Raw genomic sequence first — 18,422 nt, 5'->3', positions numbered from 1 at the left:
TCATAATACAGCAAATAAAACACAGGTGTTATTATACCTACTATCAACATTATCACTACAGCTGTCCACCACCCTATTCCCCAGTCTGCTCCATAATAGGGATCCTTACGTTGAATGTTCTTGCTATCAGATTCAAAACGTATTTGTTGTGTTGCTAAGGCAGACACTACCTCATTGAGGTTCTCTCTCTTGGTGTCTGTACACTTTGCTATTTGTTCTATGTCTCGGTCTACTTCTTTTAAAAAGCTACCAGCGGACTCACTGGAAGAAAGAGAATCATTAGCTGGTAGAATTTCCTGTTGTTCTGGAGCATACTGAACAGATGAAGGACGTGATGCTTGTCTTCCTTTTGGAGGATGAAGTGTTTCAGTCAATGAACTAAACTTTTTCACTGGAATTTTGATAGACCTGAGGGCAAAAAAGTCTTGATCACTGATGAGATTGTTAGCTCTCTTGATATCTGCTACCTGTTTTAAAAAAAATGAAAAAAATGCAACATTCAACTTAATTCTAAATCAAAACAGAGTTAGCAATAGTAATTTATCCCAGTTACTTTTAGAGGAAAAAAAAGTTGAGCTTAATAATTAGTAGTATTAAATTACCACACCCAGAGAGATTTGAATTTTATTTGTAGATGAGAATTCTACACCATTTTTGATCCACCAGTCTTAGGAAATCACCAACTACTTTTTACTGTCACCCATATATTGGTAACACTAATTAATGCTAGCTATTTAAATAGAGTCTAGGAACCTTTGCTATTTTCCTTTGTGCATCATGCACAAATACCACAGTTCTGCTTCTTGTAAATAATTTGTGAAAAATGATCACAGATACTCATATTCTTTATTCCAACTGGCAAAGAGTACAGGCAAATGTTAACTAACCCAACTAAAACTACCATATTTTATCAAAACTAAGATGCCAGCAACTCTAAGATGCACAATTATTTTATGTATCTCTAAGAGGGGAAAAAACTCTGCCAAATATATTGAAGATGTCACCAATCCAATTTCAAAGATGTTAAATATGTGGAAAAAATGTGGTCATTTGTCCCTTGCACTTACCTCCTGAAGCCATTTTTCCCCAAACTTCTCAGTGTAAATGCATTAATAAACTACCTCCAATATCAGTCATTTTTATAAGTTTTCCCTATATATAGTATATAGTCCTCAACCTGTCTGTATATCCTATGCCACTGTGATGAGGGAGAAGAGTGGAGTGTTCCTCAGATTATCAATTAGTATGCCATGCTCTCCTACCACCTTTAATTTATTAGTGCCATTCATCATTTCCATCAATGCTTTAATCTAAGCCCTAATCATGTATCTCCTGATTGATGTCAGGTAAAGTGAGTCTAGGATGAAACTTAGATTTCTGGTTTGGTCAACTTGATGGATGATAATGTCATTCACTGAGATATGGAACACTGGAGGATGAGAAGAGGATGAATGCAGATTTTAGACACACTGGTTCTGAGGTACTTATAAACAAGTGAAAGATGTTCAGTGGGCGGTTGTAAATATACGTCTGAAACTCAGAATAATAATCTTGGCTATAGATATAGGTTTGTGGATTATCAGCAAAAATTGTAATTGAAGTCACAGAGTAGAGAGATTCACTAGAAAAAGACTGGAAAAAAAAGGTGACAGGAAAGATCCATGAGGAATGCCAACCTTTGAGTGGTCTGCTAAGAGAAATCCACAAAGGAAATTAAAGTGTGGCCTAGAAGGCAACATATCATGGTGGTTAAAAGCATGGATATCTGAGTTTGAAGCATGGCTCTGACACTTTCTAAATGTAAGATTTGGGGCAAGATGTTTAATCTCTCTGCCATTCAGTTTCCACACCTGTAAAATGGCAATACCTACCCTTACAGGGTTAATGTGAATATTAATGAATTAGAATGTATGCAAAACACTTAGAACAGTGATATACAGTATTTATATAAATAACAGCTGTTATTAAATATTAATAGTAGGAAAATCAGAAACCTGCATAGTCAAGGAGGTCAAGCAAAGAAGAGTTTTTAGGAGGGAGTAGTTAAGAGACTTAATTGTAGATTAGTGATCAATTATGACAAAGACTGCAAGAGGTCATATTGGAAAAGTTTCTTTGGAGTGTTCTTGTTGGGGGGCAGTAGGAGGTGAGGACTGAAAAATAACTAGGAGATGAGACAGTACAGATAAAGGTGCTTTGTCATTTTACTACCTCGAGATTACTTTGTCTTAAAGCACATAAAGATTCAATGACAAACTCCAAAGCCGACCCTATTCTCTTTAAATGCTTTTTTCTTGTTATTATATTCATATACTCTTACTAATAACTAGTCAATACTCTTTTTGAACTAGGCTTTCAAGGCCTACTTAGGTTATCTACTTAGGTTATCTCTCTGAATATCTCTATAATGTTTCCTCTGTTATGCTAACTTCCTTAGTTGCATTTAGGATTCTAACCTTGGACTTTTTATTCCTCTCATCACTGTTTGATAACACACACACACGTATGTGTGTATGTATATTTTTGCAGCTAGCCAGTATGGGGATACAAACCCCTGACCTTGGTGTTACTATTTGATAACACACACACACACGTATGTGTGTATGTATATTTTTTTTTTGTTTGTTTGTTTTGTTTTGGTGTATGTATATTTTTGCAGCTAGCCAGTATGGGGATACAAACCCCTGACCTTGGTGTTACATAATACCACACTGTAACCAACTGAACTAACTGGCCCACATAACACACATATTTTTAATAATTCTTAATACTATTTATAAGTGGAATACAGCACTACTTACTATATTTTTTAAATGATGATAAACCCTTTTGTACAGCTAATTTTTTTGTTGTTGTTGTTGGTGAGCTCCCATTAAAAAGGAGCACTGCTTACTTTAACTCCCTAATGCTGTCATATCAACTTCTCACTACTGTGGCCAATGCCATCTCTCCACTAATATTAAGCTAATCACTTTTCATCATTCTTCATTTCAAATAAGCAATCCACTGATATATCTTGTGATTTCCCCCAACTACACTTTCTATCATCTTCTTTATCCTTATCACAAATATTTTAGTCTAAGCCCTCATCATCTTCATTTGCATTATTCCAAATAATCTCTTTATAGGATACCTTCCAATTCACCAGCAGGCTCCTCCACCATTTTGTATCACTCCTGTTAAGACCTTACAATAACGCTGGTCTCTTAGTTTATGAATCAAACTTCTCCTCAGTTATCTCAAAGTGCTTCATCTCAATCAGTCTGTGCCACTCATTTCTGAAACACCTGTTAAAAGTCCCTCTGTTGTTCACCTTATTTCCTCCTTGAAATATTCTCTACACCACTGTCATATACCCGAAATAGTTTCTCCTACTTACTTCATTAGAAGTATGAGGGTACTTCAAAAAGTTCGTAGAAAAACAGAATTAAAAGAATACGAATCCTTCTATGATCTTTCTGAAGTACCCTCATATGACCTACTTTTAATCACTCCGATGGCATTTCAAATTTCCCTTCATGAGTTTACATGAAAACATATCCACTAAGGACCCAAGACGGATATAATGACACAGATATAAAATGAGTTCAAACAGTTTACTGTTAAAATTTAAAATATACCTCTCCTTTTATTTAGCAATCCCACTTTTGGGGATCTATTCCACAGAAATAAAGGTATCACCATTTAGATATGAGGGTACTTCAAAAAGCTTCTGGAAAGATTTGTATTATCTTTTAATTCTATTTTTCCATGAATTTTGAAGTACCCTTGTATAGTTGTGATGATATTCACTGCACAACATAAAACATCAAGAAAATCCTGACTATCCATGAATAGAGAAATAGCTTAATAATATTGGTACATCCAAGTTATGAACATTATATAGCTATTTATAATAATGAGTTAGAGCTATAAGGCTATGACAGATGTCCATGATAAACGAAATGAAAAATGGAAGTTGCAAGGTAAATGCATAGTATAAACCAATTTTAAAAACACAAAAATCACCAACTCCCCAAATATAACTACAAATAAATATTTGTGAGCACAAAAAGAGGTATAGGAAGAAACACATCAAAATGTTAACACTTTCTCTCAGGAAACTGAGGCAGGGAAAAGCTTTTCCTTACATATTTCTACATTCTCTTACCACCTGAATAAGAAGATAACATATTTGGGTGTTTTTCAATACTGAATCCAATCATGGATTCAGAAATAAACAGAAATTCAAGTATTCACTTAAAGTTTTAAAAAGTTAACATCCACCGATATAATAGATTTCTATGCAAAGAAGAAAAAAAGCAAAAAAGGGAAGAAAGGAAGTAACAAGATAAAAAGGCATGGAATTTATTTCAATTTTGGCTGGGCTAAAGAACAAATAATTTATTCTGGACAGCACTGTGTAAAATTAAATTAAAACTTACCGTACAACAATACTGAAGGGCTACTGCATTTAAAGTATCTCCTTCCTGTATATCTTTTGTTAATACTATAATGTCATCAAGTCTATCTCTTGATGTACTTCTTCGGACTTTCTCTTTTCCTCTGGATCGAAGCTCATACACTTCAGCATCCTCCTCCAACATATCACTGTCTGTACAATTTCCAAATGCATGTACTTGACCACTTGACTGAACTCCCGGAAGGGGAAAACTACGATTCTGATGCCTCCCTGCCATAATGTTAAAATCTGTCCCGTTAGCAGGTGGGACGTAGCGAGGACACAGCTACCGCGTCCACCGCTGCCGCTGCTGTCCCGGGCAAGCTCATGGCAAAACCTGCAGTTTGAGTTGTCCGTGCCCACCGCCGCGGTCGCCGCCACCCCAACGTCTCCGCCTTCTGGGCCGTGCGCCGCCGCCACGTCCGCAAACCTGCGGTGCGTCATCGCGTCAAGTGGGCTGCTGAAGCATTTTTATCATGAAAGGGCATTGGATTTTGTCAAGTACTTTTTCTCTCTTTATTGAGACAACCACGTGTGTTTTCTCCTGTATTCTGTTAACATAGTGTTTTATATAAGTTGATTTTTGAGATCAGACGCAATCACGCGTGTTTTGGCTGATATGGCCGTAGACTATAAGTTGATTTTTGAATGTTAAACCTACCTTGCATTTCTGCAATTAATTCCACTTGGTCATTGTGTATAATCATTTTTATATATCGCTGGATTTCACTGAGGATTTTTTATATACTTAAGGGATATTGATCAGTGCTTTGTTTTGTTTCTCTTGTCATGTCTTTGTCTGATTTTGGTGTCAGGGTACTGTTTTCCTCTTAGAATGACATTGAGAAGTGTTCCCTCTTCTACTTTCTGGGAGAGTTTGTGAAGAATTAGTATTAATTATGCTTTGAAAGTTTAGTAGATTTCCAGTGAAGCCATCTACACCTGGACATTTTTTGTGGGAAATTTTTAAGTTACTGATTCAATTTCTTTACTTGTAATAGGCCTATTTAAATGTTCTATTTCTTTTTTTGTTCATTTTGGTTATTTGTTCATTTCATCTGTTACCTTATTTGTTGGCATAGTTATTCATACTTTTTCTTTGAAATTCTTTTTTATTTCTGTTAGGTCAGTTGTGATGTCCTCTATCATTTCTGGTTTTGATAATTTGAGCCTTTGTGTGCGCTCTTGCTCTCTCTCTCTCTCTCTTTTTTTTACTTGAGCAGTCTAGCTAAAGCAGTCTAGTCTAGTTTGACAATTTTGTTGACTTTTTTTTGCAGTGAGTCAGTCTTATCTCAGTTTTAGTTTCATTGATACTTTTTTTCCCAATTGTTTTTCTGTTTTCTATTCTATTTATTTCTATTCTAATCTTTATTATTATTTCCTCCATTTTGTTTGCTGTAATTTTAGTTTGCTCTTTTTATTTTTGTTCTTCTACTTTCTTAAGGTGGAAGTTAAGGTTATTGATTTGAGATCCTTCTTCTTTTCATGCCACTTACTGGTTAAAGGTTGTGCTTAAGTTCTCTTAGCCAGTTAGATTTTTACTCTTCACTGTTGGATGTGAGTGTGGCTTGGAGGCTGCTATTATAGTTCAGGAAGTTCACATTTTTTTCACCACACGTTCAACCAGGGACTGGTTAGTAGCTTAGAGTTTCCCCTCTGATTGCTTCCGAGAGAGCATAGCCTTGTGCATTCACAGTCTCCCAGACTGCCAAAGATGAGTGTGATTTTACTTTTAAGTCTGGCTTCTTGGGAATTGATCTTGGAGTAGAGTAGCTTATTGTTCAGTCAGTGTTTTGTCAGGGGTTGTATGTAAGCTCCTTGTGCCAGTAATACTTCTGTACTATGTGGATGTGTCTTTATGCAACTTGGGAAATGCTTTCAAGTGTGTTCCACAGCCTGCTCAGATTCTCCCTGAGAAGGTACACCCTAAGCACCCATGCACAACCTTACTGATCTCCAGAGCTGACTGTGAGCCCAAGTCAGCTTTCTGGCTATTTCTTTGGTTCTCTCTATTACACTTCTGGTTGCTGTGCCTTTTTGGTTTTATCATGGACATACCAGCCTCCTTAATTCTCTCCATTGTTTTAGAAAATGCCCATGGGCATGGAATCCTCCTATCTTGCAAGTACAGTCAGTCTCCTTAGCAGAGCTTATGGCCAGCCTTTCTTTCTGTACAGAACCCCTGTTCCATTGCACTAGGACTGGGGTTGAGGACCCACTTTTCCAAGAGTGACACTCCCTCTTTATGAGTTGGCACTGGTGGAGGGGCAGTGGCAGGCCCTGGTCTTTACAACTCACCCCTCCTGGCATGGGAGCTCTGCTCTATGTGTGAGTTGAAGATGACACTATTAGGGCCCCAGCCTGCCATGCCTGGAGTATAGCATGTGTCTTACTAGTGGGGACTGACTGGAGGAGGGGAGACACAGTACTCCATGACAACACAGTCAAGTTGTGCAGCTTGGGACTGGGTGAGCTGAAAAATGCCACTGACCACCTGTCCCTCCTGGGGTGATGTCATAGACCCAGAATGGGAGCTGAGGGATGAGGGTGCTACCCGTCTTCTTGGCCTCACCTGTCTGAAGCAGAGTACCTTGGCAGAAGCTTCCCCAGTGTGTAGGTAGAGTGGTGGGGTAAGGGAGCAAGTCTTTGCTCAAATGTCACTACTTTCACTGTTCTTACCAAGATTTAGTAGGTCTTCTTAATGGTTTCTTCATTCCTGTATGCCCTTAGAACAACTTCCATATACTTTATGTGATTGTTTTATAGTCATATTACCAGTTAAATTTATGTTTTGCTAGGAGAAAGTCTCCTGAGATGTTTACTCTTCAGTTCCAAAGTCCCATTCCTCCCCCACCCCATACCCTATTATTTTCTATACTTTGTTCATTTACTGCTTAGGGAAATTGTTATGCTGGGTAGAAATGCTGAATAAAATACAGGCTTCTGACTATAGTGGGAGCATACTGAGATGTAGTGGGTTAGACTAAGAAGTCATGATTGAGTATATGCTGATGGTTTTCTGTCTTGATTACGAACCTCAAAAGTAAAATTTAAGCAAGCACAATAAATTAGTCCACTGTACTAATACATTATAAAGCATACACCAAAAGAAATAATTAAAAACACCAAATAAATATAATGTCCTATTTATGAATAACTTTTATCAGATTTAATTTCTTAGATATTCTTTTGATTAACTTTAGAGATTATTATATAGTGTCTTAAATTGTGAGTAAAAATATTAACTTTCCTTTTTAAATCGTATGACTAATAAGGTACTTCTAATGCATTTTAGGCATTTTTCTCATTTAATCATTATAACAGTGACACAAAGTAGATGACAGTATTATTTTGTAAGTTTTATCACTGAGAAAGTCAGAGTCTAGTGGGATTAAAGCTCAGTGTTACATAGTAACTACTCGAGCCAACTTCAAATATAGATTCTTCAACTGTAAAGTCTGCGTTCTTTCCAAGTACCCATTCTCTCAGTTCTTAAAGGTCACTTTATTTTAGTTTACTGGCACTGTATAAAGTGTTTAGATACAAGGCAATTAGGGTCCCTGTCTAAATGAGTTTGTAGTTGATGAGAAAGACCAAAAAAGAAATACACTGCAGAATGATACATGATGTAATAATTATTTGTACTATGAACAGTAGTATGGAAGAAAATGATAAACTATCCATATGAGCCAACAAAGGAATTACATAGAAGAGATGATGTTTGTTGATGGTTTAGGAGGCCAAATAGGAACTGTTTAGTGTAGAACAGGTGTGTGCCAAGTTAGAACAACAGAATGTTTTAAAGGCTTGGTTATGTTTAACAGCATAGTGTGTGTAGAGGAAATACAAGTACAGTAGTCTGAAATTGCTGGTGTATTAAGTATGGGGTTGTGGGGATGGTAGTGGGAGATGAGACAGGGAAGTAGAAGTGGGTTCGTAAATGATTATTTAGGTCAAAGTCAGCCTCCTTGTATGAAAAGCATTTTGTTGTTGTTATTACTTTTTAATTAAATGAAATCCCAAGTTATAGAAATACCATGATCAAGTTTACAATATGCCGTTCCTCTGCCTTTCTGTTTTCCTCTCTCACCATCTTCTTTACTGTGTGAAAATCATGGACAGCAGGGAATTTTATTCACTGAAATAAAGTGATTACCTATGTAAGCTCAATTTTTGTATCTTCCTTAAAATCTTATGTTGGTTTCTATTAAAGTGGTGTATTGATTATCTGAATGAAACTTTTACTGATGAAATGCTAACATTTTCAGTGGAGTGTGGTCTAGGGAATGAATATATATTGGTAATGCAAAACTCTTGAGTTTGATGAATTATCAAGACCTCCTCATGAAGTACAAATGTTACTGATGGCAAATGAGATGGTAACTATCATCTCCTTGGAAACGTTAATCTAGCAGTTTCTTTGAATATCAGTTTGCCACCTTTATTTTTATGTTATTTTAGTTTCACTAAAGAAGAACATCCATATTATAAAAGAATTGAAATAACACAGAAGGGGAACAGTTTAAAGTACAGTCTTCTTTACCCTAATCCCTAAATCTCCTAATCCCACTCTCTATAGAGGTAAATTTATTGTATGCATGTATGAGCACATATATGTTAAAGTAATAACATTGTTTTAGAACACATTCCCCCTGTTTCCCAAAAGTTTAATAATAGGTCTTTTATGTCTATATCCATAGACCCTGGGCCCAGTTTTCCCTGTTAACATATTAGTATGAACCAGTATTTTTTTTTTTTTTTCGTGTCCGGCAACGGACCGCAACCCTCAGTGTCGCGCCCGTACCGGACCGGGACTGGCAACGGGATCGGCAACAGGATCGCAACCCTCGGTGCTGCGCCCGCCCCTCGCTCAGCCAGTGAGCGGGAACCAGTCTGTATGTGGGATCCGAACCCTTGGCGGGAGCGCCACCGTGCTCCCAAGCGGCGCACTGTAGCAGTGCGCCACCGGGCCGGCCCAGTATGAACCAATATTAATACACTATTATTAACGGAAGTCCATAGTTTATTCAGATTTCCTTAGTTTTTACGTAATGATTTCTTTTTTTGTTTTATAATCTCATTCAGGATGCCACATTACATTTACAAAGATTAAGTATAGAAAGGAATACCACATTTAGGATACCACATTACATTTAGTTATTTGTCTCCTTAGGCTCCTCTTGGCTGTGGCAGTTTCTCAGACTTCCCTTGTTTTTGATGATCATGACAGTTTGGGGGAGTACTGGTCAGATATTTTGAAGGATGCCTCACTATTGGAATTTGTCTGATGTTTTTTTCATGATAAAACTGGGGTTATAGGTTATTGGGGAAAAGACGACAGAGGTAAACTGCCATTTTCATTACATCATATCAAGGTTCCATACTATCAATATGATTTATGATTGCTGTTAATGACCTTCATTACTTGTCTGTCATTGTGCTTGCTAATTTTTTCTACTGCAAAGTTACCCCCTCCCCTCCCTGCCTTCTGTAGTGTATTCTTTGGAACGAAGTCATTATACACTGGCCACATCTAAGAAGGAGGGAGAGAGCTACTTATACTTCTTGTCTTAATGGTGGAGAAGCTACATAAACTATTTGGATTTCTTCTGCAAAAGAGACATTTCTCTCCTCCCCCATTTATTAATCTATTTAGTCATTTATTTATATCATTGTGGACTCATGCATATTTATTTTATTGATCAAATTGTTCCAGCTTTGTCCATTAGGAGCTCTTTCAGTTAGCTCCTGTGCTGCTTTAACATACCTCCCATTAATGTAGGCATTTTGTTTTATTTCGTTTTTGAGCATGTCTTTATTTTCTGGCACTGTAAGATATGGCATGTAGATTATTTTTAACCAGTTGCTGTCCACCAGTCTTCGGTCATTTTGTGTCTATGTAAGTACGGGAACAAGTGCATGTGCACTCATGCACTCACAGAATTATTTTCATAGACTTCATTCCTAGAAATGGCGTTGCTGAGTCAAGTTGTGGGTTTGGATGTCTTCACTTTTGGATGAATATATTTACCCATTGCCTTCACAAAAGGTGGCATGAGTTTGGGCTTTCACCAGAGTCATGTCGTGGTGCATATTGGACAGTGACCCTGTTCCAGTACTTTATTATCTCAGATTGAATTTTGTTTTCCAATTTGCTAGGTGAAAAAGTTGTAGCTAATTGTTATTTTTATTACATTTATTTAATTATGAGTGAGGTTGAACATATTTCTGCGTTTTTGTTGGCCATTTGTATGACCATCTGTATGACCCTTTCCATTTTTTTCTATTAGAATGTTGGTCTTTTCTGAATGACTTCCAAGACATATTTGTACTTTAAATAAAACAATTAAATCCTTTGTTATGTGTAGCAAAAAAAAAAAAAAAAATTTTTTTTTTTTTGCCAAATTGTCATACTTTTCAGACTTCCTTTGTGTCATTTTTTAAAAAGTAGTTTAAAGCTTTAGCTTTACATTTTTATGTAATCAAATTGGCATTATTTTCCTTAATGACTTGTAGCTATATTGTCCTCGGAGACACACTCGGGTTTTCTTCCTGTACATTTATAGGTTTTTTAAAAGAAGACCTTTAGTAATTTTGGTATTTGTTTTGTTTAAAGGTATGAGATAAGGATGAAGTGTCTTAATCATTTTTGTATGCTAGGTACTTACCTCCCTTCCCCATTCCCTCCCTCAGCCTCCTGAGCAGAAAGATATTTCTCTCTAACCTAATTCACATGCCCCTTACTGTTGTTATTATTCCCGTTATTATTCCCATTATCTAGCCAGCCTTGCATACTAATCAGAGAAAAGATAACTGTTTTGAAGATTTTTGCCAGTTGTAATTCTATAACCCAATTCTGAGGAAAATCCTGTGGTACCTTGATGTTGTATTGAATGTCTTGTTACTGGGTTCTCTGATATGCTGCTTTGCATCCCATCAGATTTTTAGAATTATATCATGATTCTACTTAAAACTGATTCTACTTAAAGCCTCAAGCCATTTTGTTTCCTTGACTTCAGAGAAGTCATCTGGGGATGAGAACATCATAATAGTATGTTTTCCGAATGTAGGGTAGAGTTATCCCAGCTCTTGCTGAGTTCTTAGAAGAGTGGTTATCAGTGATTAGAAAATAGTTTATCAATAACTGTGATAACTAGAAAAACTGAGCCACTGAGAGAAATACTCCCCTAAATTGTGCGTCATGTCATTTTTTGGAGGTTTCTGAATAAGATCCACAGTAGCAAAGGACTTGTAGAAGTGACTCCTTATCCAAATACTCATAATGTTAGCGGACTAAGTGTTTCCAGCATGTGCATCTGAAATGATATTCTTTATGTGTTATATTTCTGTATTTAGCTTTTTATATTTACAGCTAATATGTGAGTATTCTGGCATTCTCTCTGATAATCCAAAAGAGAGAGATTACCCTAAGAAAACAGTAGACCTGAGATGTTTCAGAAAATTGTAAGTAATAGAAATGCTGGCTCCTGTTTCTTCTTTCTTCTCGAAATATTCTTCTCTCATCCCCAGTCTCCTGAATTATACTTTGCAGGAACCTCCAAACCAAACTATACTTTGGGAATGTGATGAAAATATTACTATTTTCTCTAAGTATGGTGTTTCCTAGAGATGGACACTTTCCACCAGGAGTTATTTCTGTGGCTATTTAACTTAATTTAGAACTTTTGTAAATTTAACAAGAGCATTTAAAGAGCACGATGTTGTTAAGCCCATTTATTTCAGATTATAATTAGTAGTAGTATTATTGCTTTTTTGTTTTGGTTTTTAGTCTTACTTTGATTTTAAAAAAGAAAGACGGATTTGATTTGAATACAAACACAAAGCCATGAAGAAAATGGTGGTTCACACTACCTTTTCAAGTATAATGAGACATCCCCAGTGTCTCAGAAAATGAAGACCAGTCAAAATGACCACTGTTGATAAGCCTTTCTGTTCAAATAAATTTTGTTTGTTCATTCCATTAATCATTGGAAACTTATAATATTCTTTAGAGCCATACAGGATATCTGTTAATTTTGTAGGTAAGGTGTGAATTTCTTTTTGGTATTTAAGAACTATCATTTTGACTCTTTCCTTATATATGATGTTTCCTAGGAATGGACACTCTCCCTTCTCCCCTCAGGTTTATTTCTGTGGCTATTTAATTTACATTAGAACATTTGTAAATTTAACAAGAGCATTTATTTGAGCCCCCATATTTCTCATACTGTAGTAAATTAAATTAGAGCATTGGTTTTGTTGAGTTTCCTTTGATGTATTCTGCTTTGTTAATGTTATGAATAAAATATGCTGTCTAAAGAGGGATATCATCAGTACTTCAAATGAGGCTGAACTGTATCTAGTGAAATTATCCTTATTGATCTGAACACAGTACTTCTGCTGTAACCAACTGTTGTATTATGTTTTTCATTAGCTGTATCTCAATGTTAATTCCTTTTGAGTTCTGTTCAATTATACCTGTCATTTAATTTCCAGATGAATTACTGTCAGGTCTCATCCTGATTCTGTCTGATCTGTCATTCTACATAATAGATAGATACTTTGACTTTAATCATAGGACTTTATATTTATTTTTGTTAAATTTCATTTTGGGGGTTTAGTCTGTTGTTCCACCTTAGAATCTTTTAAATTCTTACTCAGTGCATCATTTTAAGCCATTCTTCCTAGGTTTGTGTCAATCTTAAGTGGCTGTGTTGAAACCAGAGATGACACTGACTGCAGATTTATCCCCTGGTATATTTTATTTGGCCAGCACATTCTGTTAAATTTTTTTTTTTTTTTAATTCGAATGCTTTTAGTTAAGTCTTGCACTATCCGACTTACCAACCATTGCCTCTTATTGCATTATACAGTTCATACCTTCATACCTTTACATTTGTTGCTTAGCTGTTGAAGGCATTTACTTTTGCAACTCCTAATAAATGAAGTAATTTATAAAAATATTGATTAGGACAAGGGAAGGACAGAGGTTGTACTCTTGCAACTAGAAACCTTGATTGAACTTGGCATTCATATTTTAATTTTTATATTTTTAGCTTTTAGTGTGATTGTTTAGCAAATAAACTGTAATCTAGTGCTATACACATGTCCAGGTTGTTTATAAGTATATCATGATTAACTTTGTTGAATAGATTAATAAAATCAAGAAGCCTTGTAATGGATTAATAAAATCAAGAAACCTTGTAATTGAATAATAGCTTTATGTGGGAGCTAAAAATAAATAAACAGAAAAACAAATAAAAGGGGGAGGGGGGGAAGAAGACAATAACCACAAAAATTCCTTGAACTGTTTAAGTCAAGTGAACAGATATGACATGGGGAGGGGCGTGGAGAGGAACTGGTAAAGGGCATGAAAATCAACTACCGTGTATTTTGAGAAGTAAAATAAAAAATAAAAATTTAAAAATTTAAAAAATGAATAATAGTTTTAAAAAATATATAGCTTTGACAGCTGTGTTAATGATCTAATACCTGAGACTGACTATTCTTTGAATTCTACTTATACAGCAATCCCTTCTGCACCAGTTCAGCATTCTGTTTATTTATTATCTTGACTAGACCTCACCTTCACTTGGAATGAATTTTTCTCTGAATCTTGATTTCTGAAGTTTTCTTCTTGTAGCTTTCTCTTTCATTACTCTCTTTCATTTTTCTCTTTCATTACTCTTGCTACCCTCATTTTTCGTATGACCTTACCTTTTATTTCACAAGAAATAGGATCACCAGACACATAAGCATTCAACTTACATTTTTTTCCCCTCATGCCTAATCACTTATTTTAGATTTACAGAAAAAAATGTGGAATCATCTTTTTTAAAGCATAACAGTTAAATTATGAGTTTTTATTATGTACCAAGTAATGAGCTTAAACAGCTTTATATATATTATTTCTTATAATCTCATGATACTCTTTTAAAGTAGATACTATCATTAGTACTATTTTGCAGATGAGAAAACTGAGGCTTAGAGAGGTCAGGTAACTTGCTCATGGTCAAATAACATAGTAACAGAGTTGGAACTTCTATGTAGTTTTGTGTGACTCACACTAACCTCACCTCTTAATTACTACACTCTATTGCTTCTCTGTTCTTGTTTCCTTCTTCACCTGATGTTCTAGAATCTTGTTTCATCAGTTACCCTTTTCTTTCCTTTCTTATAACTTTATTCTATCCTTATCTACTCAGCCTTTAAAAAATTCGGGTCTCTCTTAGCCAATCAAAAATACAAACAAAAAGAATAGCAATAATTTTTCTTTGACTTTGCCTCTCCTTGAGTTACCAGCTCCCAGCTCTTTGCTTACTTGCACCACTAGAAATTTTGTAAGAACAAACTAAATTAACTGCCTTCTGTTTCTCACTGCCATCTTCTCACTCTTGAACCCAGTGCAGCATTGTTGCTAGTGGCACCGGGGTTTGAAACTGCTCTAAGTGTATCACTGAACCAAGATATAGTAGATCCAACAACCTCTTCAGTCCTCATCCCTCCTGCCATTGAAACCTTTCACAGTTCCACATCGTATCCTTATTGAAATTTCAGCTTTGGATCTCTCGATTCTACTCTTTCCTTACTTTCTTGTGCCTCTTAGTTCTTTCTTCGTGTTTGCTAAGTCCCCTAATGTCATCTGCTTCTTAAGTTCAGTGTTTACCAGGGTTCCATAGTCAGTCCTTTCCTTATTCTCCTACTCTGCACACTCTTCTTAGATAGGTGAGTCTGTTCTTATGGCTTCAGCAATTGCCTAAATCTCTAGCTGTACTCCACTCTTGTTTCCTGAGTTTTACCTTGACTTGTGTGTGCAACCACCTATGGAACATAGCTGCCTAAATTGTACCGAGACACATTAAGTAAAAGTTTATCTGATTTTTTTCCTTTTTATTCTTTTTGCTTTCCCTGTCTTATCACCTATTTTGTTTCCCAAGTTTAGAGACAGTTAAATTAATCTGGACTTCTTGATTTCTCAGGTTCTCTATTCTAATGTTCAACTAGCCAGTATATGCCCCCCATCCCCCCATCTTTCTTTTTTGAGTACCTATTGCCTTATGCCCTGGTCCAGGTCTTGGACTTTTATAGGAGGTTTCCAGTTGCTTACCCTGCTGTTATTCTCGTCTTCTCAACCCTCCTTTCCTTACCCATTTTCATAATACTGTTTGAACTAAAATAGACCTGTCAGTCTATAATTTTAATTTTCCCCCAGCTTTATTAAGATATAATTGACAAATAAAAATTGTATATATTTACAGTGCACAACGTATTTCTATATATTGTGAAATGTATAATCCTAATTTAAAAATAAATATCTAAATCCTGATTTTAAAATAAATATCTATTGCCTCTGAGCTTAATTTATTCAGCAAATATTGAGTATCTATTATATGCTAGGCACTATTCTAGATGGAGATAGAGCAGTACACAAAACAAACAAAAATGTTTGCCCTTGTGAAGCCTTGCCTAGTTGGGTGAGGCAGACAATTAAAAGTAAACTATATGGTTGGAAAGTGATAAGTATTACTTATATGGAAAGTGGGAAAAAATAAAGTAGGAAAGGCAGATGGGGAATGTGAGCATGGAGGAATGGGTTGCAGTTTTATATGGGGTGATTAGGGAAAGCCACCTGAGAAGATAACACTTGAACGAAGATTTGAAGGAGTTGAAGCAATGGAGCTATGTGCCTTTCTGGGGCAAAAACATTCCAGGCTGAAGGACTGATTGGTATAGAGGCCCTTAACGTGAAAGCCTGCCAAATGTGTTTAAGAAGCAGCAGGAAGCTAGCGTGGCTAGAGATAAGTGAGCAGTGAGGAGAGTAGTGGAGTAGAGGAATTACAGGATAGGGAAATAATGAAGTGGGTGTGTTAGTACCTTGTAGACCATTCATGAGCTTTTATTCTTAATGAGGTGGAGTGGAAGAGATACAATCCAATGTATACCTTGTTGATATTAGACTATAAAAGGGTAAGGGTGGAAGCAGGTAGACCATTTAGGAGGGTATAACAATAATCCAGGTGAGAGGTGACAGTGGCTCACACCAGGGTTGTAGCAGTGAAAATGGTAAGTAGTGATTGGATCTGGATAAGTTTTACAGGTGGAACCATTAGTATTTTTTTTGACATAAAGATATAGGGAGTGTATGTGTTGTGGATGAGAGAGAGAGAGAGGGAAGGAGGGAGGGAGAGAAAGAGGGAGGGAGAGAGAAAAACAAGTGGTTGGGAGTGGATTAAGGATGATACTAAGGTAGTGTTTATTTTTTCGATTCCAATGCAGCTCTCCCTTGAGGATTTCTTGTAGGGCTGGTTGTGTGGTGAATTCCCATGGTTTTTGTCTGTCTGGAAAATACACTCTTTTTCCCTCATTTCTGAAGGATAGCTTTGTTGGGTATAGTATTCTCAGCTGGCAGGTTTTTTTCTTTTAGTATTTGGAATATATCATCCCATTTTCTTCTGGCCTGTGGAGTTTCTGTTGAGAAGTCTGCTGTTAGTCTGATAGGGGCTCCCTTATAGGTGATTTGACGCTTTTCTCTTGTTTCTTTTAAGATTCTCTCTTTGTCTTTGAGCTTTTCCAGTGTGACTATAATGTGTATTGGAGGGGATCCTTTAGGGTTGAATCTGTTTGGGGATCTTTGAGCCTCCTAGATCTGAAGGTCCATGTCTCTCCTTATACCTGGGAAGTTTTCTGTTTTTATTTCGTTGAATAGGTTTCCATGCCTTTTTCTTTTTCCTCCCCTTCTGGAACACCCATGATTTGAATGTATGTGTGCTTAAGATTGTCTGTTAGCTCTCTTAGATTTTCTTCATTTTTAAAAAATTCTTTTTTCTTTTTTTTTTTTTGTCTGCCTGGGTTCTTTTGAAAAGACTATCTTAAAGATCAGAAGTTCTTTCTTCTGCTTGTTCTAGCCCACTGCTTAAGATATTGGTTGTGTTTTTTATTTCATTGAATGAATCTTTCAGTTCTGAGTTCTGCTACATTCTTTGAAAAGTTATTAATCTCTTTGTAAATTTCCTCCTTCATATCCTGGATTTTTTTTTCTTGTTTTATTATATTGTCTGAGTCTTCTCATATCTCAGTGAGTTTCCTTACAATTGTTGCTCAGAATTCCTTTTCAGTCATTTCAAGTGTTTCCTGCTCTACAGGGTCTGGTATTTGAAAATTACTGTATTTTTTTGGTGGTGTCATTATTTTCTTGGGTTTTGATATTTTTAGTATCTCTACATTGATGTCTGGTCATCTGTTCGAGCAGTTGCTTCTTCTGTTACTCTGGAATGGCCTTTGAGGAGAGAGATGTCCTCTACTTTTTCCAGTCTCTGCTGGTGACTCTCCTGGTGTCAGTGTAGTCGAGTGCCTGGCAGGATGCCTGCACAGTGGCTGTGGCTACTACTGTGGCATGGACCTGCTTTTGTGGCAGCTGTGGCTATGGTGGTGGCTGTGGTGGGCCACCTGCATGGAAATGGTGTTTTCAGTTAATTCTCTTGCCTGCTTCTGAGCAAGGAGTGCCACCTTCCACTCTTGCCCAGGACCCTGGGTGTGCTCTCTTACCTGTTTCTGGGAGGATGGGGCTGCCCTTGGCTTCTTGCCCTGGGACCCCAGGCGTGCTTTCTTGCTTGCTTCTAGGCAGAGGGGGCTGCCCTCAGTTCTTTGTCCTAGAACCCCACGTGTGCTCTCTTGCTTCTGGAGTAAGTTTTAGAGAGAATGAGTGGAGAGAAGAATTGGAAAAAGTCAGCTTAGACACCTCTTTTGAAGAGTTTTGCTGTAAAGGGGGTCCATAAAATATGATGATAATTAGTGTGGTTAGAAATAGTTGGATTTTTTTTCTCTTAAAGAGTGGAAGAATAATAGCAAGTTTGTGTGTTGATTGTAATGTTCCTACCAATAGGGAATAATTAATGCAGAAAGTCAGGAAATTCTGGAGCAATGATGTTGAGTAGGAAAAGCAGAATGGGAATCTCCCCCCCCCCCCCCCCCCCCCCCCCCC

The 18,422-nt window shown here is 36.6% G+C and overlaps 2 protein-coding genes across 3 annotated transcripts in view; one reads left to right on the top strand and one right to left on the bottom strand.

The window, feature by feature from the left end:
• The window catches only part of GSK3B (glycogen synthase kinase 3 beta), a 223,657-nt gene that overhangs the window by 114,302 nt on the left and 90,933 nt on the right, over window positions 1-18,422 (top strand). The window lies entirely within an intron of this gene.
• On the bottom strand, window positions 6-4,847 carry LOC103595393 (lysM and putative peptidoglycan-binding domain-containing protein 3; the record flags this gene model as incomplete). Its single annotated transcript, XM_008578783.1, has 2 exons — window positions 4,425-4,847; window positions 6-467 (listed from the first exon to the last, which is right to left on the bottom strand). Coding segments are annotated over exons 1-2 (717 nt in total), but the record flags the coding sequence as incomplete, so codon positions are not given.

The sequence above is a fragment of the Galeopterus variegatus genome, unplaced genomic scaffold, assembly GCF_000696425.1.
Source record: "Galeopterus variegatus unplaced genomic scaffold, G_variegatus-3.0.2 Scaffold1756, whole genome shotgun sequence".
In the NCBI taxonomy this organism is placed as follows: domain Eukaryota; kingdom Metazoa; phylum Chordata; class Mammalia; order Dermoptera; family Cynocephalidae; genus Galeopterus; species Galeopterus variegatus.
Note: the sequence above shows the minus strand (reverse complement) of the source record. Positions and strands in the feature narration are given on the sequence as shown.